The 22,981-nt window shown below is 41.7% G+C and overlaps 2 protein-coding genes across 28 annotated transcripts in view; both read right to left on the bottom strand.

Moving 5' to 3' along the window:
* The window catches only part of CTNNAL1 (catenin alpha like 1), a 128,307-nt gene extending 114,921 nt beyond the window's left edge, over positions 1–13,386 (bottom strand). For 24 of the 25 annotated variants that reach the window (XM_022579115.3, XM_089913537.1, XM_089913532.1 and 21 more), the window contains exon 1: positions 13,001–13,385. In XM_022579115.3, the coding sequence (XP_022434823.2) occupies positions 13,001–13,141 (141 nt within the window). In that variant the 5' untranslated portion in view covers positions 13,142–13,385. Of the gene's footprint in view, positions 1–13,000 lie in introns of all 25 variants that reach the window. The other variant, XM_089913540.1, reaches the window with a different exon arrangement.
* A 1,712-nt stretch (positions 13,387–15,098) lies between these two features.
* The window catches only part of TMEM245 (transmembrane protein 245), a 103,988-nt gene continuing 96,105 nt past the window's right edge, over positions 15,099–22,981 (bottom strand). For all 3 annotated transcript variants that reach the window (XM_089913512.1, XM_022579110.3, XM_089913511.1), the window contains one exon: positions 15,099–20,515. In XM_089913512.1, coding sequence (XP_089769638.1) covers positions 20,470–20,515 — 46 coding nt within the window. In that variant the 3' untranslated portion in view covers positions 15,099–20,469. The remainder of the gene's footprint in view (positions 20,516–22,981) is intronic.

Consider the following 22,981-nt stretch of genomic DNA (forward strand, 5'->3'; position numbering starts at 1 on the left):
GAATTTTGAGGATAACTATGGGTTATGGGAAGCAGGGAAACAAATATGAATACTATGAGCACCAGCTTAGTCCTTCTCCACACCTGATACATCCTAGGGAACTCTTTGTATCACCTGGAGAACAGAGAGCTTGACCACCACTGACTGTTCCAAACAACCATATTGGAAGAAACTGGAGAAAAGAAGTTTAAGTTGTTTTTATTAAATCCTTTATAAAGTTTAGACTTTTCAGTTGTAAAGAAAAGATCCTGCAATTAGGCTAAAATACCAACTATTGTTCAGTTCTGAAACACACATTTTGCTTTCACTACAAGCATCCTCCCCAGTGCATAATTAGGTGTGGCTATCTTCCTTTTACTCAAAGCACTCTGCAAAATATTCAGTCCAAATACAGGTATGCATTTCAAATTGAATTTGGAGGAGCCAAGTCAATTTATAAAATTTCTTATTAAAAGGTCTATGTATGGGACTTCCCTGGTGGCGCAGTAGCTAAGAATCCACCTGCCAATGCAGGGGACACAGGTTCAAGCCCTGGTCCGGCTTGACCACAACAACTGAGCCTACGCTCTAAAGCCCGCAAGCCACAACTACTGAGCCCACATGCCACAACTACTGAAGCCCGTGCACCTAGAGCCCGTGCTCTGCAACAAGAGAAGCCACCACAATGAAAAGCTCGCGTGCCACAACGAAGAGTAGCCCCTGCTCACCGAAACTAGAGAAAGCCCGCGCGCAGCAATGAAGACCCAACACAGCCAAAAATAAATAAATAAAATAAATAAATTTATACACGAGAAAAGGTCTATATATGTCCTAAAATTATTTTCAAACTTTTTAAAAGGGAGATCCAAAAAGTTATACATGTTGATTGTTTTTAAAAACAGGAAGGGGTAATATAGGAAAGCCCTAAGAAATAAAAGTGACCCATAATCCCACTACCTTGTGAGCAACTTGGCATAGTTCTTTTCAGTCTTGCTTTCTACATAGACATACTTAAACACAGTTTAACAAAAGTGAGACCAAGCTTCCATTTCCTTATCAAGCAAAAAATAAAACTAGTTAACATTTAACATTAAGCACAATAGCAAACGCTATCTGATGTGCTTTACATGTACTGATTCAATCAATGCTTACATCTCTGTGAGGTAGATACTGTTACTACCCTCATCTTACAGATTAAAAACCTGAAATTTGAAAAGGTTAAGAATTTTCCCAAGGTCACAAAGGCAGTAAGTTGCCTCTCAGTCGCTACACAGCCTCCTTCCTCCCAGGATTACGTTAAGAATCAGGGGAGGCGTGGCAAGTCCCACGGCTGAGTGCTCCCAGAGCTGGGGCCTGCTCCCCACATACACCTAAAGGAGCTGCAGGGGCCATGGGCATAGGCAGAGAACCTTGCAGGATCTTACTTCCCAGGCCGGAGGTTGGGCCCAAGCTCCTATGGTGGGGGCTCCGAGTCCAAACCGCTGGACGAACAGAGAACCTCAGAGCCCAGGGAATGTCAATCGGAGTGAAGCCTCCCAAAGGTCCTCATCTCAGCACCAAGACCCAGCTCAATCTAACTGCCTGCGAACTCCAGTGCTGGATGTCTCAGGCCAAACAACCAGTAAGACAGGAACACAGCACCACCCATCAAAAAAAAAAAAAAAAAAGAAAAGAAAAGAAATGACAAAAAAAATATGTTACAGACAAAGGAGCAAGGTAAAAACCTACGAGACCAAATAAATGAAGACAAAATAGGGAACCTACCTGAAAAAGAATTCAGAGTAATGATAGTAAAGATGATACAAAATCTTGGAAACAGAATGGAGAAAATACAAGAAACATTTAACAAGTATCTAAAAGAACTACAGAGCAAACAATGATGAACAACACAATCACTGAAATTAAAAATATTCTAGAAGGAATAAATAGCAGAATAACTAGGGCAGAAGAACAGATAAGTGAGCTGGAAGATAAAATGGTGGAAATAACTGCCAGGGAGCAGAATAAAGAAAAAAGAATGAAAAGAATTGAGGACAGTCTCAGAGACATTTGAGACAATATTAAATGTACCAACATTAGAATTATAGGGGTCCCAGAAGAAGAAGAGAGGGCTTCCCTGGTGGCGCAGTGGTTGACAGTCCGCCTGCCGATGCAGGGGACGCGAGTTTGTGCACTGGTCCGGGAAGATCCCACATGCCGCGGAGCGGCTAGGCCCGTGAGCCATGGCCGCTGAGCCTGCGTGTCCAGAGCCTGTGCTCTGCAATGGGTGAGGCCACAACAGTGAGAGGCCCACATACCGCAAAAAAAAAAAAAAAAAAAAAAGAAGGGAAATAGAAAGGGTCTGAGAAAATATTGGAAGAGATTATAGTCCAAAACTTCCCTAACATGGGAAAGGAAATAGTCAATCAAGTCCAGGAAGCACAGAGAGTCCAATACAGGATAAATGCACAGAGAAACACGCCAAGACACATTAATTAAACTGTCAAAAATTAAATACAAAGAAAAAATATCAAAAGCAGCAAGGGAAAAGCAACAAATAACATGCAAGGGAATCCCCATAAGGTTATCAGCTGATTTTTCAGCATAAACTCAGTAAACCAGAAGGGATGACAGGACATATTTAAAGTGATGAAAGGGAAAAACCTACAACCAAGATTACTCTACCTAGCAAGGATATCATTCAGATTCGACCAAGAAATTAAAACCTTTACAGACAAGCAAAAGTTAAGAGAATTCAGCAACACCAAGCCAGCTTTACAACAAATGCTAAAGGAAATTCTCTAGCCAGGAAACACAAGAGAAGGAAAAGATCTACAAAAACAAACCTGAAACAATTAAGAAAATGGTAACAGGAACATACATATCAATAATTACCTTAAATGTAAATGGATTAAATGCTCCAACCAAAAGACACAGACTGGCTGAATGGATACAAAAACAAGACCCGTACATATGCTGATTACAAGAGACCCGCTTCAGACCTAGGGACACATACAGACTGAAAGTGAGGGGATGGAAAAAGATATTCCACGCAAATGGAAATTGAAAGAAAGCTGGAATAGCAATTCTCATATCAGACAAAATAGACTTTAAAATAAAGACTATTACAAGAGACAAAGAAGGACACTACATAATGATCAAGGGATCAATCCAAGAAGAAGATAAAACAATTGTAAATATTTATGCACCCAACACAGGAGTACCTCAATACATAAGGCAAATGCTAACAGCCATAAAAGGGGAAATTGACAGTAACACAACAAAAGTAGGGGACTTGAACACTCCACTTTCACCAATGGCCAGATCATCGAAAATAAATAAGGAAACACAAGCTTAAATGACACATTAAACAAGATGGACTCGATGGATATTTATAGGACATTCCAACCAAAAGAAACAGAATATACTTTCTTCTGAAGTGCTCATGGAACATTCTCCAGGATAGACCATACCTTGGGTCACAAATCAAGCCTTGGTAAATTTAAGAAAACTGAAATCATATCAAGTATCTTTTCTGACCACAACGCTATGAGACTAGGTATCAATTACAAGAAAAAATCTGTAGAAAATACAAATACATGAAGGCTAAACAATAGGCTACTAAATAACCAAGAGATCACTGAAGAAATCAAAGAGGAAATCAAAAAAATACCTAGAAACAAATGACAACGAAAACACGACAACCCAAAACCTATGGGACGCAGCAAAAGCAGTTCTAAGCGGGAAGTACAATTCTACCTCAAGAAACAAGAAACATCTCAAATAAACAACCTAATCTTACACCTAAAGCATTAGATAAAGAAGAACAAAAAAAAAAAACCCCAAAGTTAGCAGAAGGAGAGAAATCATAAAGATCATATCAGAAATAAGTGAAAAAGAAATGAAAGAAACAATAGCAAATATCAATAAAACTAAAAGCTGGTTCTTTGAGAAGATAAACAAGATTGATAAACCATTAGCGAGACTAATCAAGAAAAAAAGGGAGAAGAATCAAATCAGCAGAATTAGAAATGAGAAAGAAGAAGTAACAACTGACACTACAGAAATACAAAGGATCATGAGAGACTACTACAAGCAACTCTATGCCGATAAAATGGACAACCTGGAAAAACTGGACAAATTCTTAGAAAAACACAACCTTCCGAGACTGAACCAGGAAGAAATAGAAAATATAAACAGACCAATCACAAGCACTGAAATTGAAACTGTGATTAAAAATCTTCCTACAAACAAAAGCCCAAGACGAGATGGCTTCACAGGCAAATTCTATCAAACATTTACAGAAGAGCTAACACCTATCCTTCTAAAACTCTTCCAAAATATAGCAGAGGGAGATGGAGAAAACTATAAGACATTGATGAAAGAAGTTAAAGATGATACAAACAGATGGAGAGATATACCACGTTCTTGGATCGGAAGAATCAACATAGTGAAAATGACCATATTACCCAAAGCAATCTACAGATTCAATGCAATCCCCATCAAACTACCAATGGCATTTTTCACAGAACTAGAACAAAAAATTGCACAATTTGTATGGAAACACAAAAGACCCCGAATAGCCAAAGCAATCGTTTTTGCGGTACGCGGGCCTCTCACTGTTGTAGCCTCTCCCGTTGTGGAGCACAGGCTCCGGACGCACAGGATCAGCAGCCATGGCTCACGGGCCCAGCTGTGGGGGGATCCTCCTGGACCAGGGCACGAACCTGTGTCCCCTGCATCGGCAGGCGGACTCTCAACCACTGCGCCACCAGGGAAGCCCCGCCAAAGCAATCTTGAGAAAGAAAAACGGAGCTGGAGGAATTCAGCCTATACTACAAAGCTACAGTAATCAAGACAGTATAGTACTGGCACAAAAACAGAAATATAGATCAATGGAACAGGATAGAAAACCCAGAGATAAACCCAGGCACATATGGTCACCTTATCTTTGATAAAGGAGTTAAGAATATACAATGGAGAAAAGACAGACTCTTCAGTAAGTGGTGCTGGGAAAACTGGACAGCTACATGTAAAAGAATGAGAATGAAAATAGAACACTCCCTAACACCATACACAAAAATAAACTCAAAATGGATTAAAGACCTAAATGTAAGGCCAAGCACTATCAAACTCCTAGAGCAAAACATAGGCAGAACACTCTGTGACATAAATCACAGCAAGATCCTTTTTGACCCACCTCCTAGAGAAATGGAAATAAAAACAAAAATAAACATGGGACCTAATGAAACTTCAAAGCTTTTGCACAGCAAAGGAAAACATAAACAAGATGAAAAGACAACCCTCAGAATGGGAGAAAATATTTGCAAATGAAGCAACTGACAAAGGATTAACCTCCAAAATTTTACAAGCAGCTCATGCAGCTCAATAACAAAAAAACAAACAACCCAATCCAAAAATGGTCAGAAGACCTTAATAGACATTTCTCCAAAGAAGATATACAGATTGCCAACAAAGACATGAAAGAATGCTCAACATCATTAATCATTAGAGAAATGCAAATCAAAACTACAATGAGCTATCATCTCACACTGGTCATAATGGCCATCATCAAAAAATCTAGAAACAATAAATGCTGGAGAGGGTGTGGAGAAAAGGGAACTCCCTTGCACTGTTGGTGGGAATGTAAATTGATACAGCCACTATGGAGAACGGTATGGAGTTTCCTTAAAAAACTACAAATAGAACTACCATACAACCCAGCAATCCCACTACTGGGCATATACCCTGAGAAAACCATAATTCAAAAAGAGTCATGTACCACAATGTTCATTGCAGCTCTATTTACAATAGCCAGGACATGGAAGCAACCTAAGTGCCCATCAACAGATGAATGGATAAAGAAGATGTGACACATATATACAATGGAATATTACTCAGCCATAAAAAGAAACGAAACTGAGTTATTTGTAGTGAGTTGGATGGACCCAGAGTCTGTCATACAGAGTGAAGTAAGTCAGAAAGAGAAAAACAAATACCATATGCTAACACATATATATGGAATCTTAAAAAAAAAATGATTCTGATGAACCTAGGGGCAGGACAGGAATAAAGACGCAGATGTAGAGAATGGACTTGAGGACACGGGGAGGGGGAAGGGTAAGCTGGGACGAAGTGCGAGAGTGGCATGGACATACATACACTACCAAATGTAAAACAGATAGCTAGTGGGAAGCAGCCGCGTAACACAGGGAGATCAGCTTTGTGCTATGTGACCACCTAGAGGGGTGGGATAGGGAGGGTGGGAGGGAGATGCAAGAGGGAGGGGATATGGGGATATATGTATACATATAGCTGATTCACTCTGTTATACAGCAGAAACTAACACAACATTGTAAAGCAATTATACTCCAATAAAGACGTTAAAAAAAAAATCAGGAGACTGACAGCTGGTAAAATTGCCTTGAATGTGCCAAATAAAATTTTAGCTATTATTCTGTAAAAATAGGAGGCATATTAAATTGGGAGTCACAACCTAGAGTTGCCCTAACACCAGAGTGTAGAGAATGTCTGAATGAACTGGAAAAGAGGGCAGAGAAGGTATCCCATGGGGAAGAAAGAGGATCTGATATATTGAAGAACTCTCCTGTGGAATAAAAGAGTAAGAACCCGGACCTACTTGATACCTTCTAACAAAGGGTGTCAAGAAGTTCTCATCGCCAACAAAGTATAGCCTAGCAGTTAAGAGCATGAATTCTGGCGTCACTCTGCCTGGGTTGGAGTTCTGGCTCTGTCATATGATTATATAGCAAGTTTTCTAACCTTTCTGTGACTCAGTGTTCTCATCTGTAAAAACAGGAGTAATAATAGTACCCATCTCATAAGGTCATTGTGGAGAATAAATTAGTATATGTAAATAAAGTACTTAGAATAGCGTCTGGTATTTAGTAAGCATTACATAATGATTAGATATTGCCCTTTTCACATTTCTAGAATCTCTGTTCTTTCCTCATGTTTGTGATGTTATTTTTATTTTCTAGAATAACTGACAGTAATCTCTTGATTGAAATGGATTATCTTAGTTTACTTATTTTGTGGGAAGATAAGAAAGCAAGTGAAGACCCAGGGAGAAAAAAAAAAAAATGGTAGGCCAGATAAAAGAACAAAGCTTTAATTCCCTGGGACCTGAAAAACAAGGGAGTCAGCCCAGGACAGAGAAGTTCATCCCTGGGCTTAACTCATTAGTAAATTCTCAAAATTATTAGATAGAAAAATCAGCTAATCAGCTATAGCAACCAGTATAGAAGAAAACACACCAAATCATGAGGAGGTCTTTAAAAGCAGGAAAAAGGGCACTTTCACTCTCTTTATACACTATTTATGTGTTTTTCCTTTGCAATTAAAAACACATATATTCACATACACAAATCAGCAGAGTCCCATATGTATTCATCTCCAACTTAGTGAGACAAAGATCCTAAGAAGCTTCCAGGACAACGCAGAGAGAAATGGGAAGACAGGGGAGCTACCCTGGAGATTAATTAAAGGGTCTGTATTACGGTGAGTGAAGTAAATCTATCACAGACAGGAAAAGACTAGTGGGTGGTAGAATAACATTCCACACCAGGGTGGAGCTGTGTGGCAGATAGCCCTCTTCCCTTCCTTGGATAAAAGCATTGTGTAAGACTGGGAGTGGGAATTTTGACAGGAAGAATAAAGTGATTATTAAAGAAGGTGGGGAGCTGCTCTGTAGAAAATGTGCTTGCGACTTAGCCCAGGGCTTTTAAAAAATCATCTGAATTAGGAAATATACAACAAATGAGTGTATAGAACATGTATGTATACCATTTAAAGAAATGAAAGGAAGAGATAACAAACCTACCACCAAGCTTAAGAAAATATTAGCAGCACCTCTGACAACCCATGCGCCCTGGGGGCCCCTCCCTTTCTACATCACCCCCTCATCCCCTGCCCCAGAGGAAACCACTGCTCTGATTTTGTGCTCATCATTCCCTTATTATAACTATTGCACATGTTATATCCTTAAATGATGTATGGTTTTGTTCTGCCTGTTTTGAACCTTTAATTTTTTTTCTTAACATTATGCTTTTGAGATTCATCCATATTGATAATTATAGCTATGGTTTATTCATTTCACTGCTGCATAGTATCTCGTATGAACTTAGCACATTTTATTTAAACATCCTACTGCTAAAAGACGTTTGGGTAGTTTCCAGTTTGGAGCCATCAGAAGTAAAAAGACTATCAACATTCCAATCTATGTCTCTAATACACGTGCAGAATTTTCTCTAGGGGTATGGATTTAACAGTGAAATTCCTGGGCCTTAGGTAATACCCACCTTGAACTTTATCACATCAAACTGTTTTCCAAAACTGTTGTACTATTGACATTTCCACCAACTCCACATTCCTCACCAACACTTGTTCTCACTGCAGCTTTAACTTGTACTTCACTGACTTCTAATAAAGTTGAGCATCTTTTCACGTATCTTTTAGACATCTGTTTCCTCTTCTACAAGATGAGTATTCATTTTACCAATTTTTAATGGGTAATCTTATTTTTGATTCATTGGAGTCCTTTATTTACCCTGGGTGCTACCAATCATTTGTTGGTTATTTGTGTTGCAATCATATTCTCCCACTTTAAGGCTTATCCTTTCAACTTTGATGAACAAACATTCTCCATTTTTTTTTAAATTTATTATATTTTTACTTTTGGTTGCATTGGGTCTTTGTTGCGGTGCGCGGGCTTCTCATTGTGGTGGCTTCCCTTGTTGTGGCGCATGGGTTTAGGTGGTCCGCCGCATGTGGGATCTTCCCAGACCAGGGCTCAAACCCGTGTCCCCTGCATTGGCAGGCAGATTCTTAACCACTGTGCCAACAGGGAAGTCCAATTCTCCATTTTAATGGAGCAAATGTATTAATTTTTGCTTAGGGTTTATACTTTCAGTGTATTAAGAAATCTTTTCCCACCGTGAGGTGGTGAAGATATTGCCCAATTTTTTTCCCTAAAAGTGTTTTAAGTTTTTTACTTTCATATTGATATTTTTAATCCATTTGGAATTGGGATTCAATATCATGTGTTTCTATTCAGATAACCAATTGTTCCCATTTTTTAAAAAGTTCTTCCTTTCCCCACTGACGAGCAGTGCCAATTCTGTGAATTATCAAGTTTCTGTATACATGTGGATCTGTTTCTAGATTCTCTACTCTGTTTCACTAGTCTATTTGTCCATCTCTGTTCTTAGACCCACATTGTCTTAATCACTCTAGCTTTATAATAAGACTTGAAATCTGGTAGAGCAAGTCCACCCACCTTGTTTCTCTTCTGGCTATTCTTGGCTATTTGCTCTTTCATACAAATTTTAGAATTACTTTTATCAAATTCTACTAAAAAAAATCCTGTTGAAATTTTCATTGGAATTGCATTAAATTTACATATCAATAGGGGAAATTGATATGTAAATAATATCAAGTCAATCTAGCCAGGAGCATGGTACTTTTCTCCCATTTATTTAGCTCTACTTTGGCTTTCCATAAAATTTTTAAATTTTCTTCATGAAGTTTGGCCTCTCTTTTGTTATACACATATATACACATATTTTGCTGTCAGTTTTATTCTAACTGGTATCATGTTTTAGGACGACTTTTCTGTTTGTTATTAATGTAGAAAGAAAAGCAGTTGACTTTAGAAGCCTACATTCAATGAACTTACTAAACTTCCTAACTTTTATAATTTATTTGTAGACTCCAGTTTTCTATGTAGATAATTATATTTTGATTTTTCCTTTCCTACCTTTATACCTTTCGCTTCTTGTCTTGTTCCACTGGTTACGATTTATAGTACAATTGAATAGAAGCTATGAGAGCAGATATCCCTCCTCTCGCTTCTAGTTTAAAGGAAATGTTTTTGGGTTTTTTTTTTTTTTTGCGGTACGCGGGCCTCTCATTGCTGTGGCCTCTCCCGCTGCAGAGCACAGGCTCCGGACGTGCAGGCTCAGCGGCCATGGCTCACGGGCCCAGCTGCTCCACGGCATGTGGGATCTTCCCAGACCAGGGCACGAACCCGTGTCCCCTGCATCGACAGGCGGACTCTCAACCACTGCGCCACCAGGGAAGCCCCGGAAATGTTTATTTTAAATTTGACTTGTTGCTGTGATGTTAACTATAGGTTTTCTGTAGGTACTCTTTATCAGGTTAAGGAAGTTTTCTTCTATTACTAGTTTACTATGTGCTCCTTATCATGATTAGAAGTTGAATTTAACTGAAGCTATTCTGCATCTATTGCTAAGAACATGTATCTCTTCTAATATGTAAACGCAGAAAATTGTATATATATATTTGTCTAATACTGATGCTGCATTCCTAGAATAAGGCCATTGAACCCAGAACTTTTTACCTGGAGAGTCAGAAGAGGTTAAATGATATCAGAGTAGAAACTCTGCTTAAAACTGACTAAGCTGTACAAGGCTAGCCCTACTTGTTCACCTCAAGACCCTGTCTCCTCGATGGCATTGTTGCTGACTCATCCACACCTGCTCTGAGCTCTTAGAGCATTTACTACGGATGATGTTCATCTGACACTTGCCATGTGCTATTCTGTACCTGCCCCGTCTCCCAACTAGAATACAACTCCCACAGAGTAGCAACTAGAAAGCTTACAACAAATGCTTGCCTGAAAAGCTTAAACTTATTCTTGTGGATATGGTGGCAAAACATGAGTTGGATAATAATGCCGTATCCTTAGAAAATAAGACTCCTGGACATGAGTTTTCTAGAGAGCTGCACTTTAATCCACTGACACTCACTAAAACTTAAAAATCATCCTAAACTGTATTTCACACTTAACTGCTTTGTGAGTGTTCTGGCCATGCTTCATATATTTCTTGACTTTAAGCATAAGTTAACATTTTTCTTGTTGAGTACAGTTTATCATTAGGAATATCAGTTATAATAATGCTAAAGATACAGCTGTGGACACATACTGTGTGGAATGCAGAACCTCAGCTATGGCTCTGAATGAGTCTTTAACAGGGAAGGAAAAGAAAAAAAAAAAGCTGGCATTTTCCCCCTTTGGCATTGACCTCTAGTTAACTCTCGGCAGCCAATTCACGTTTCCTCCTCCACTCTCCTACTCTCTCACCCCAGAATTACACAATGCAGAACTCTAGGATACATTTTTAGCAGTGATACTGTGAAAAGTTACCATTTCTCCAGATTACAACGACCTTCCAGCTTGTTTTTCCACTGTGGACTCTCTTCTCTGTACCTACTACTGGCTGACCTCATCACCGCCCCTAATCTCTAGGGAGAACAAATATGGTGTAGCTAACAGCACAGACTCTGGGACCAGGCTGCCTGGATTCAAACTCCAGTTCCACGTTTACAGGTGAAAGTCCCACTACGAGTCACTTAACCTCGTTATTCCTCAGTTTCCTCATTCATATAATGAGAATAAACATCTCTCTACCTCACAAGATTGTTATGAGAATTAAATGAATTAATATGTAGAAAGTGCTTAGAACACGGCCTAGCGCATAGTAAGCATTATATCTGGATTGTTAAAAAAAAGAAAAATGGATAAAATACCACTCTCTTAACTCTCTCTCTTAAAACTACTCCAGTATTTTTCATTTTGTGTTGTGGTTGTGTTGGTGGTGGTAGTGGTATTCTTTTGTGGGAGGGGCAGTGCAGACATCACTAACTAATCCTCAACTCATCCCACCTGTCAGTGCTTCTTTCAGACCTGGAAGGGAAGGAGGATGGGGAGTGTCAAGGTTATTCATTCACTGTTCTGTTAGCCAGGCTAAAATGAGCACAGGTGAAGAAAATGGGGCTGTTTATTTAATCAGCATAACAGGAATCTAGGGACATGTACGACTGCTGTTTTCAAATAATCTGCAGGGCTGGGATGGAGAACAGATAGCATTGGAAATTCTATGCAATAGCTACAGGCTCCCCATCACTGAGCATGTTTAAGCAGGGGACTGGTGACCAGGTGTCAAGGATGCTGTAAGAATTTTTAAATTTAGCATCAGATAACCTTTAAGATTCCTTCTACCTGTAAAATCTTGGCAATGCTAACGTGAAGCATCAAGATGTTAAGAGTCTTGTTGTGAGTCACACATCCAACGAGCTCCTGAAGGCACAGAATTCTTCACTTCCCACAGTGCTTAGCACATCACAACAGATCTAGGTGAGGAATTCCAGCCCGGAGGCTGCGTAAACTCGGCTCACAGTAACAAAAACTTCTCTAAAGCTACGCGCATCAATTAGCTGATTCCAGACTTCTGTTGGGACCAATAAATTCAATAAAGCATACATTCCCAAATGGGATTTGGCAAAAAGATGTGTACCCGAATTAACTATCAGACGGTCCTTCACTTCACCCTTCCGAGGCCGGACAAAAGCCAGCTGAAGTGAGCAGACAGGTTAAGGGGAAGGGGCCGGGTGGCCCGTGGTGAACGGGCGACTGGCGAGCCGACTCACACTCCGGGGAAAGGGACAAAGGCCTAGGGGAGAGGAGAGCACGCTGGACTTGGAGGCCGGCAGCAACGCCCCAGCCAGACTGGCCACGGTCCGGGTTTGGACTGGAGGTGCAAAGGTGTGCGGGCAGTGGGTTAAAGAGCGGCAGCGAGGAAGGCCCCTAAGCTCCAACGGAGCCCCCGCGGGGGTCCCCTCTGCCCCCGGGGAGCTGGCCTCGGGGAACCGGGGGCCACCGGAGCTGCAGCCCCGAGGAGGATCCTGTGGGGAGGCAGGGCGGCGCACCTGTGGCCGGCACTCAGGTCCGCACGGGGCTCCCCGCCCCGCAGCCTCCGCTGCTGCTCAGCCCACTTGGCCCCGCAGCCGGATTTCGGATGGTCCCTACTCCCGCCGCCTCAACCAAGGCCAGTCCTCAAGCCCCAGACAGGCGGTCCGACACTGACGCCGGAGTCCTGGCGCGGAATGTGGGGCAGCGGCTGCCTCCCGCCCGGCCCGGCCCCTGCCGCGAGAGCGACCGCCGCCATCGCGGGCCGCGGCCGGAGGGAGACGCAGGGGCCGCGCGCGCGCGCCGCTTTACCTGAGAAACCAGCGGGAGCAGCGTCTGCTCCACTGAGCGAGTTTTGATCTCGAGTCCGGAGTCGAAGGCGAGGCCAAACGGGCCGGAGCCGTGCACTGCCCCGGCGGCGGCACCGCCGGCCGGGCCCGGAGAGGCGGCCATGGCCCTCAGCCCGTCGCGGAGCCCGGACGCCGTACCGCTGCCGACCCGCCACCCGCCAGCCTGCTTGCGCTCGGCAGCTGCGATGCACCCGCGCCGCCCGAGGCGCCACCCCGCTGGGCCCGCCCCCAGCACGGGCCCGCTCACTCTCCGCCTCCAAGCGCCCCAGTCTGAAGTCCGCCCTGCAGCCCCACCCCCTAACCCTGGCCCCGCCCCTTCTGTCCTCTGTCCCCAGTCCCTATCCTGTCTCTCTCAGATCATTCCTTAGTGGGTTCCACACACGTCCCGCCCCCTCTAGAACAGAGAAACAAGATACCTGAGGGCGTCCCACGGCCACGTGGCCTCTTACCAGGGCAAAGACATCCATGCCCAGCGAAGCTTCCCATGCTCCCCAGAAGTGGCTCGTCCTAACTCCGAATTCCCCGCGATTACTGGAAGCTGCGCTGGGATTGAAACTAACTGGTAGACCGGGGCCAGAGTCAAGCCTATAGGAAAGGGCTTTTACCGTAAGACGGGAATTCTACAGGTTATAGTCTTTCTGGAGCTTCTCGAGAAGGTCCCATTTCCCCCTTCCGCCCTGCTCTTTTCCTAACCGTATCTTTCTCACAATTTCAGCTGGACTGAAGATGAAACTTTTGATAATGCAATCATTTAAGGAGTATCTGGGTACCCGGCAAGAAAACAGTGATTTGGGTATCTTCAGGCTACTGTTCAGAATTACTCTTCAAAAGGAAATTAAATAGAACATATGGAAAAACTTCACCTCTGCTCAACACTATTACTTTTTAAAACTACTTTTGCCCTCGTGCCTAGCGCAGAGCAGTTTCTCAACAGCTGTTCAGTAACGGAAGATCATTAGTGTGTAACTCTGACTAAACTCACTTAAGGGTAAGGCTAAGAATCAAGGAGCCCCTGTGTGATGGGGATGGGAGAACTGGACACCTGTGACCCTAAAGTTTCCAGAAGCAAACCCAGGGGAGGCTGACAGAAGCGCACACCCTGTGAAAGGGTCCTAGGCTTACGCAACAGACTGAGAAGCATGAAGAAATATTTTGTGAACTAGCATATTTGCCAATAAGAAACTATCAAGAGTAGAAAACAATCTGAATCTGAGCCTGGCTAGCCCACCCCTTACACCTTTGCCAGGATCATTTTCTCCATCTATAATGTCAGACTGATGAGCTGAATACCACACCAGCTCGAGGTGTCAGAAAGCTCTTTCCCAAGCACTGTTGAGATGTGTTTTAAAATACCTCCACTTGGGGTTCAGCTCCATCTGCTACTGCTGCATCGATTATCTTTGCTATTGAAGATAGCCATACCTTAGGTTTGTTTTCTTCATGCAAAACATGTGGTTCTTTTATCCAACTTTCTTTTCATTTTTGTTTTGTTTTTTTGTTGTTGTTGTTGTTTTGAGGTACACAGGCCTCTCACTGCTGTGGCCTCTCCCGTTGCGGAGCACAGGCTCCGGACGCGCGGGCTCAGCGGCCATGGCTCACGGGCCCAGCTGCTCCGCGGCATGTGGGATCTTCCCGGACTGGGACACAAGCCCGTGTCCCCTGCATCGGCAGGCGGACTCTCAACCACTGCGCTACCAGGGAAGCCCTCTTCAAATGAAAGCCCTCAAATGAAAAGAAATGAAACTTTCTTTTCATTTGAGTCTCACTCCCCAGCCACCCACCTCATCACTTCCTTATCTACCACAAAGCCACCTTCCCCTGGGCTCTGAGGGCTCCAGCCTTAGCCTTGGACCCTTTCACCTCTTTAAGGTGCTCAGTACCCACTCCACAGGTACATCTTCCCTTATGTAAGTTGCCCATATTTCATAAAAATTCAGTGTCGGCACTGGTGTCAAAGAAAAGGTAAGACATAAGGCCTAAGAGATGGATGTATTTGTGAAAGTTTGACTTCACTGAAGACCAAATTTCTCCACAGAAATGAGACTAAGTTTACCACCTGATTCAATCAACACAGTAGTTTTATTTCAAAATATAAATATTTTACATTTACAAAGATGTTACATCAGTCGGTTGTCAAAGCAAGTTAAAGCTAAGAAACAGAGTTTGTGAGAATAAAGATGTGTTGTTGTATTTGAATAATCTTTTTTTTTTACCTTCAAACCATCTCTACTTTGCCTGAGAATGCAAAGATGATACATTTTCCAGAAGTTACATAAGCAATTAAAACTATATATCCAATCTTGGTTTCAAACTCAAATGGTATTTGAAATACACTCCAATCACCTAGACAAGTGGCACTGCAAAGCACAAAGAAGGGTTTTCTTTGGGATAACTACAATTGGAGTTACACTTTCTCGGTCACTGCCATAAAAAATAGTATTTGATAAGAAGCCAAAATGATGTTTAAGATCTGCTTCCATACCTTTCATAGTAAAATATGAAGCTAGAAGAAAAAGTAAGAAACCAGGTGTGGAGTAAAGAATTCTGGACTTGGATGGGGCTTCCCTGGTGGCGCAGTGGTTGAGAGTCCGCCTGCCGACGCAGGGGACACGGGTTCGTGCCCCGGTCCGGGAAGATCCCACATGCCACGGAGCGGCTGGGCCTGTGAGCCATGGCCGCTGAGCCTGCGCGTCCGGAGCCTGTGCTCTGCAACGGGAGAGGCCACGACAGTGAGAGGCCCGCGTACCGCAAAAAAAAAAAAAAAAAAACCCCAAAAAAAAAAAAAGAATTCTGGACTTGGAGTCAGAAGCTCTGCAACTGAATTCTGGCTCCATCATTTTGTGGTATAAACTTAAGGGGAAAATCACAAAAACCTTTCTGAGCCTCCAGTGCCTCATCTGATAATACTTACACCTGCCTGTCTCACAGGGTTGGTATGAAAGCATTCTGAAAACTATAAAGTGCCACACAAAAAAGCATTATTAAAATGTAATATCAATATATCACCACTGTATTTGCACACTAATTGATCTTTGAAAAACTTTCAAAACTAAAACACAAATACTGATTCTACACACCATAGGTAGAAAAGAATCTCTATACCTGATGTATAGCTCTGAATGGCAAATACGTTTTCTTTCTGGCATCTCACTAAACTTTGAGATATATTACGGTTTACATGGTGGATGCACCATTCAGAATTCCATTAGGGATGTCTTCTAAAAGACTTGTAAACTTCTGAGAGCCATGTTTCCCAAAGGACACGGAGTCCTTTGAGCTGCTCTGAAAAAAGGAGGATGGGGCGCAGTTTAAGGTCAAATAAGTCTCGTAAACACAGTCTTTGTCCCCTTATAAATTCACAATATATAAGAGCACATTAAAAACTCTTCGAAGTCCTACAGAAAGGAAACAAACTCAGCATTCCTCAATTTTAACTGAGCTTGGAGTCCCCACCCCACCCCCACCCCACATACACTTTTGTTCTCTTGTAACATCTAATAACATCCCTTGCAACTACTGCTATAAGGAACACATTTTTCCAAAAGCTACTCAACTACAAGAGAAAGGGAAGAGAAGTAGAACAATGGGCTGAGAGAAAAAAACTTACTCTGCTCTGAATTGTTACTGACTGGTCAGAAAAGACACTTTAACCTGTGGATTTGTTTCCTTCTCTAGAAAATGACAGGATCACCTAATTAGATAAGGCTCATCTGGCACAGAATTCCTATGACTCCAGGATGCAGGCAGAACATCTTGATTTGTAATTCTCTTGATTATTTTTGAACTACCAAAAAAATTAACTGTTCAGTGGTTTCACATAGCATTCATATTTTTTGCAGATCCTCAATAAGTTAATGAAATGAATATATTTTAATGGCAAAATGGGTAAAGACAAGAAATACATAAAAAAACAAAGAAATACTTGTTCTTGGCAGGAACTAGCATTTGGAAGTATGTTGCCAGAGGCTATAGTTCTACTGCGAAATGCCTAGTCTAATACTTTTGTAAGGATCTTGGAAGACCCTTAGAGGAGACTGTAGGGGTTTTCCTATAAACCTTGAGGTTGAAAGCTCTGGATAACTCACCTAAAATTACTTTCCTCTAATCTAACCCCTCATAGCCTGAATTTCTGAGCATTTCTTGCTCAGTAGTGACACATCCTGAAGCTCTAAATACAACCAAAGTGGGAACTAGGGGTACTAGCAAGTCCTGATGGGTCACAATGGGTTCTTGTTAAGACAAAGGTTAGCCAGAGGACCTCATGTGCAAGCCCTTTAATGGAATAAACGGCTATTTCCAAAGCTACTTAGTTTGTTTAAGTAACACTTCTTGGTTATCACGAGTCAATTTGCACCAGTCTCAGAAGTCAAGGGAAAACTCTGCCAGCTAACCACCTCTAATGGAAATGCGTGTTAAGAATCCTTGCAAACTTAAGAATAAATAAAATTGGTATCTAAGGCAGTCTGGCAGAGATCACTTCCAGAAACAGAGAGTGTGATAGGAATTTTGGAACTGAAGCTGGACTTACATGACATGGAGTTTATCTGAAAATCCCGTGCGTCGTTCTCAGAAAAGAGAGGAACATACTGTGTGGGGAGATCTTATCCCCTCCATTCAGTTTACAATTGAGTAGTGAATGTGACCTTCAAACTCATCTTTAATAAAGCTATAAAATGCAGGACATTGTGACAGGATTTCTGTACTATGTTTTTGCTGAAGCTACTTCTACTTCATCAATGCATTATCTGTTCCTAAGGAAGCTTCTTTCTGGGTCAAATCCTGAGAATCACCTTTGAGACTTGAGCTTGAAACTCCTACTTTTTCATATCATTTGATCTCAATGCCTTATGAAGATCTGTAAAACCTCCTCACTGTATCTGAGGGGGCATGTTCTCTCTGTTTCTGAGGGTTCCAGGAAGACCTCCCCCACCTGCAGGGACTTCAAGTCCTTAGGCTGTTGCTGGAGTACTGGGGCAGTTCAAGTTTCCTGACAGGACTGGGGAGTGCTCTGGGGCACCTCTGCTCCTGATACTTCAGGGTGATACTACATCATTGCTAATTTTGGCAGCTCTAAACTATTCTCTTAGGGCTCAGAGTCCCCCTCTAAGGACCTGGTATTCACACTAATAATTATGACCAGCAAGAGCCATATATTACCTCAAATTTATATATTTGCAATATCACTTTACAGAGCTAAAAGCATTTTGGAAGAACGTAATTTGTATATGCACACTAACTTACTGTGCATAGTATTTGCCTCTCATAAATATGTGCTCATCACAGCTGTAAACTTACCAGTATACCATTAACAAAAACAAACCTGATTTCTTTCTTAATACTTTTAATGCAAAATTTTTAATTTTAGCAATACACATGATCTGGCTAAGATTTAAGGTGAGCGAAGGCCTTCTTATGAATTATCCCCTACAGCACCCTGTACAGTGCCTGGCATAGAACCTAGAGTCTGGCAAACTCTCAACCAATGTTCTACTGAATGAATGAATGAACAAGTGATTAAAGAAAAGAATGAGTTACTTAGTGCCACTTAGTGCCAAATGTAACACTTGGTGGAATACCAGATTGTAATTGTTGAAGGATTCACAGGAAATATATGAGATCTGTACAGTCTACTCTACAGACAGAGACCTCAAGGTAGCCTCTTTCCTAGATGGAGTTTTTCTGAAGTAATATCAGAATAAATTTAAAGTAATTATCATTAACTATGCTTCTTAATGAGAAGATGTTTTAGAAAAATATGATTTCTACTTTTAAATGTTTTCCAAAAATGAAATCTTTGTTACTTAAGAACTCTTTCTCCTCCATACTCCTTTGGGGGCAGAGAAAGAGCCTGAAGATTGTTTTACACAGTGGAAAGGGCACAAAGCTAAGAGCTGGGTTCCAGTCCCAGCCCTGTCATTAACCCTAGGACAAGTCTATGCGATAGAACAGGACACCTATTCTACCTCATAGCACTGGAAAAATTGTGTAAGATATTAAAAGAAACACTACAATATAGCAGAGTTGGCAGAGTGTGGAGTCAGAAAGATCTGAGGTCAAATTTTACTAAACTTCACGACTTTTGAGTTGGTCACTTTTCTGAACCTTACCTTCCCCATCTGTGTGAAACTGTTGCAAAATAATGTGAAGCTATATGAAAGCTGATGTGAAGTGCTTGTGAAATAATATGTGCAAAAAGACTTTGTCAAATGTAGAGCACTATGCCGGTTATTGTGATATCTGAGATATTTTAAAAGTCATAATTTAATTCAACAAGCATTCATCTAGAGTCTATGTGCGGGCTTCCCTGGTGGCGCAGTGGTTGAGAGTCCGCCTGCCGATGCAGGGGACATGGGTTCGTGCCCCGGTCCGGGAAGATCCCACATGCCGCGGAGCGGCTGGGCCCGTGAGCCATGGCCGCTGGGCCTGCAAGTCTGGAGCCTGTGCTCTGCAACGGGAGAGGCCACAGCAGTGAGAGGCCCGCGTACCGCAAAAAAAAAAAAAAAAAAAAAAAAAAGAGTCTATGTGCAAGGCACTGTGCTAAGTAATGGGAAAATACTACACAGATATAAAATTTTACTGCTAATAAAACTAATTGGTCAAATTCCAAATAGTGAAACAGGGATACTTTTAATGATCAGAGCACTGCTGCCCCTGAGAGCTTTTTCTTAAAACATTTGGAAAGAAAAACATTACAACATGAATTCTATCATACTGTTACCATTAACAGCAGCTTAATAAGTATTTAATTTCAATGTGGTCAGCCAAGTTTAAAAAATTTGGCAATAGAGCAGTAGCGGATGTAGGGAGAAGGGGAGGAAGAGCTTCGGTCTTTCTGTGGTCTCCTGTGGTTGTAACATACAACTAACTGAACTTCAAATAAGCCACCTGCCCTTACACTGAAGATTTGCTCTTCCTTACAGAGAGGACCATACACTGTGGAAGAAGGGAGAAGACTCATTTTTCCCGCTCAAGCAACTACATTCTCAAAAGTGAAAGCCCTCTTCATGGAAAAGTGACTGTCACAGAAAAGTTTAAAGACAGATTTCTTAAAACAGGAGAAAACTACACTGTATACAGCAGGTAGTTTAGGACTCTTTAAAAAACTTTATAAATACATATTGTAATATACATAACCAAAGTGGGAAAATTTCAAGCCATGGTACCAGTTTATAAACTGAAACTTTTCAAGCCATCTGAGCAACAGTTAAGTGAGTAAACCACATTTCTGAGCTCCAAAGCTGTGCTTTAAAATGCAAAGCACAGCAAGTCCTCTCTTGTCCGGGCATTCTGTATGGAAGGCTAGGAGGCTTCTGCTTCTTTTCCTGGGCTCTGTTTGCCAGGTACAGCTGAAAGGATAGGAGGCCACAGCTGAGCTAAACTCATAGTCAAGGTTGAATTTCCTAGAGAAATCACTGTGGTTTAGAAACCAAGTCAGTCTACTGAAGGCTTCAGATCTTCAGAAATGTCACGGAAAGTCCTTTAAGAAGAAACACAGAATGATTAGTTTTGCTTTCGGAAAAGGGGAAATAATAAAACCACAGAGAAGGAGGGGAGGAAGGGAGGGAGGGAGGGAGGGAGGAAGGAAAGAAAAATAGCATCTAACCAGTAATTCACTGCCACAGAATATCTTATTTTTGTAATTTGAGAGCCTTGATGAGGTTATGTAGTCACTGTTTTTTTCCTGATATTTTCACTGAGTATTGTTTCAAAGTCTGATAGCTGTCTCTCAATCTTTAGTAACAAGAACTCCAGTTTTTTGGAGGGTCCATCCAAAAGACTATTTCCCCAGACTCTCTTGAAACTAATGACCATGTGACTAAGATCTGGCCAATTCGAAGTGTTGAGTGACTTCTGGGCAGTGTACTTAAAAGAGAAGAGTAATCTTCAATCCTTCCCCCTTCTTGCTGACTGGAAAGTAGACACAATGATGTTAAAGAGAAAATCACTAAGAGACCAAAGATTAAACGTTAGCAGGATAACTTTTATTGCAAAATAGGAAAACTGACCCAGCAATGTCCAAGCTCTGAGGATTGTGGTTCAGGGCAGGAGAAATGGGGTAGGTCTTTTCAACAGATGACCTTGTACTTGTACCGTCTCTAACCTACATCAAGCAAGCCAAGTAAATGTAGCTAATTGGCAGGCAATATCTGGGTTGGTTGGAGGTGGTCGGCTGCATCTTTGTGGTGCCCACCTTAGGACTATAATAGTTAGTTGGCCTTTGCTACATAATTTTTATGCCCAAGCTAGGATGATATCACCCAGCCAGGTCTGCATCTGTGTTGGCAGCCACATGGCCAGGTCAGAGTTTATCAATGAACATGAGCTCAAGCACCCATCTTAGATGAAAAGACCTCACACCAAGGCTGGCGTTAAGGTGGGGCAAAGCTTGGCATGGATGTTTGTGGAACAGACACACTAGTCCTGATCTGCCTGCCTCTGCACTTCTTACACCCAAGAGAGAAATAAACTTCTGGCTCATTTAAGTCACTGTTATTTTAAGTTCTACTGATGGTGGATTTTTTTGAGTTTGTTTTTTGGTTATAATACAGGCAAATCTATCTTAACCGATACAGATATGAGGCACAAGTTTATTACCATCCTTTTAGATAGAGGTTGCCTTGCTCCTTTACAACAATATCACCAATTAGGAGGGTTCAACAGGCAGGGCAGAGGTAAATTAAAGACTAACCCTTTAGCACAATGTCGGAAGTACTTTAATGTCAAGAGGGGTACAGGTAAAATGTTACAGAAAAAAGATTACATTCAAGGATGCTCAGTTATCTCAAGGCTCCTTCACTGCATGAGGCCCTACATCTGAAGGAACAGCTTTGAGGAAGGGGTAAGCTTCCTGGCTATGGTTCCTGTGGCTCTGAAAGGGTTTATATGTGACATGACTGAACCCCATGTTGAATATATGCTGATAGGTCAAAGAATTGGAATGAATTTCTTTCCTTAAATATTTTTATTTATACCTGCAGAAAAATTCCCCCAAACTAAGGTTTATACAGACACAAATGTTTTATATATATATATTAATATCCATCTATCTCTACATCCATCAAATCAGGGTTTCTCAACAGCAGCACTGTGGACCATTTTGTGCATTGTAAGATGTTTAGCAGCATCCCTGCCTCCACCTACTACAGCTGTGATGATGAACATGTCTCTAGACATTGCCAAACGCCCCCTGAGGGGAGCAAAATCACACCCTCCTCCCAGAACCATTGCACTAGATAGCTATCTACCCATTTATTTATATATCTATTTTTCACAGTCTCACCTAAATTTTTGTTTCTACATTTATGTATAGGCAAAGCTGGCTACAAGTTGCCTCAGACTCTATGAATTTCAAGTAGCACTTAATTTTGGGAAGCCCTGGAAAACCTTTAAAACCAATAACCAAAAACTTGTCAATATTTCAAAGCATTTTCCAACACCCAAAACGGTTTGTAAACTCATTCTTTGATATCTTTTCAACTTTCTAAGATACCTGCGAATTTGAATCTCTAACTCTTCAATTCCCTAAATTATGAATGAAAATTTCTGCCTCAGGGCAAAGATGCATGAAATAACATTGGCGACTGCTTTCTGTTGACAAGTAAGCTTAGCTGTGACCTTGAAATTCATACCTGCTATTCAATTCTGCCTCCAGGCCAAGAAAGTCTCCAGAAGGACTCAGAAGAAAGAAAACAAAGTGAAGCAATCTAAGAAAACAGTTGCTAAGTGTTTTCTATCTCAACAGAAATAAAATGGAGGCGGGGGGGGGGGGGGGGGTAGGGGGGGTAGGGGGGGTGGGGGGGCTGGGTAATGTGTGTGTAAAACCCTATAGAAGTAACACTGATCTTAACTGAACCTCAATTATCTCCTGGAAAACAAACTCCATAAGCTAGAGATAGAGAAATAATTTCTTTCTGGCCTCATCAAAAGGCACAGTACTAACTAA

The sequence above is a fragment of the Delphinapterus leucas genome, chromosome 6 (assembly GCF_059928025.1).
Source record: "Delphinapterus leucas isolate spDelLeu-1000000601 "Yukka" chromosome 6, BTC_Dleu_Yukka2, whole genome shotgun sequence".
In the NCBI taxonomy this organism is placed as follows: domain Eukaryota; kingdom Metazoa; phylum Chordata; class Mammalia; order Artiodactyla; family Monodontidae; genus Delphinapterus; species Delphinapterus leucas.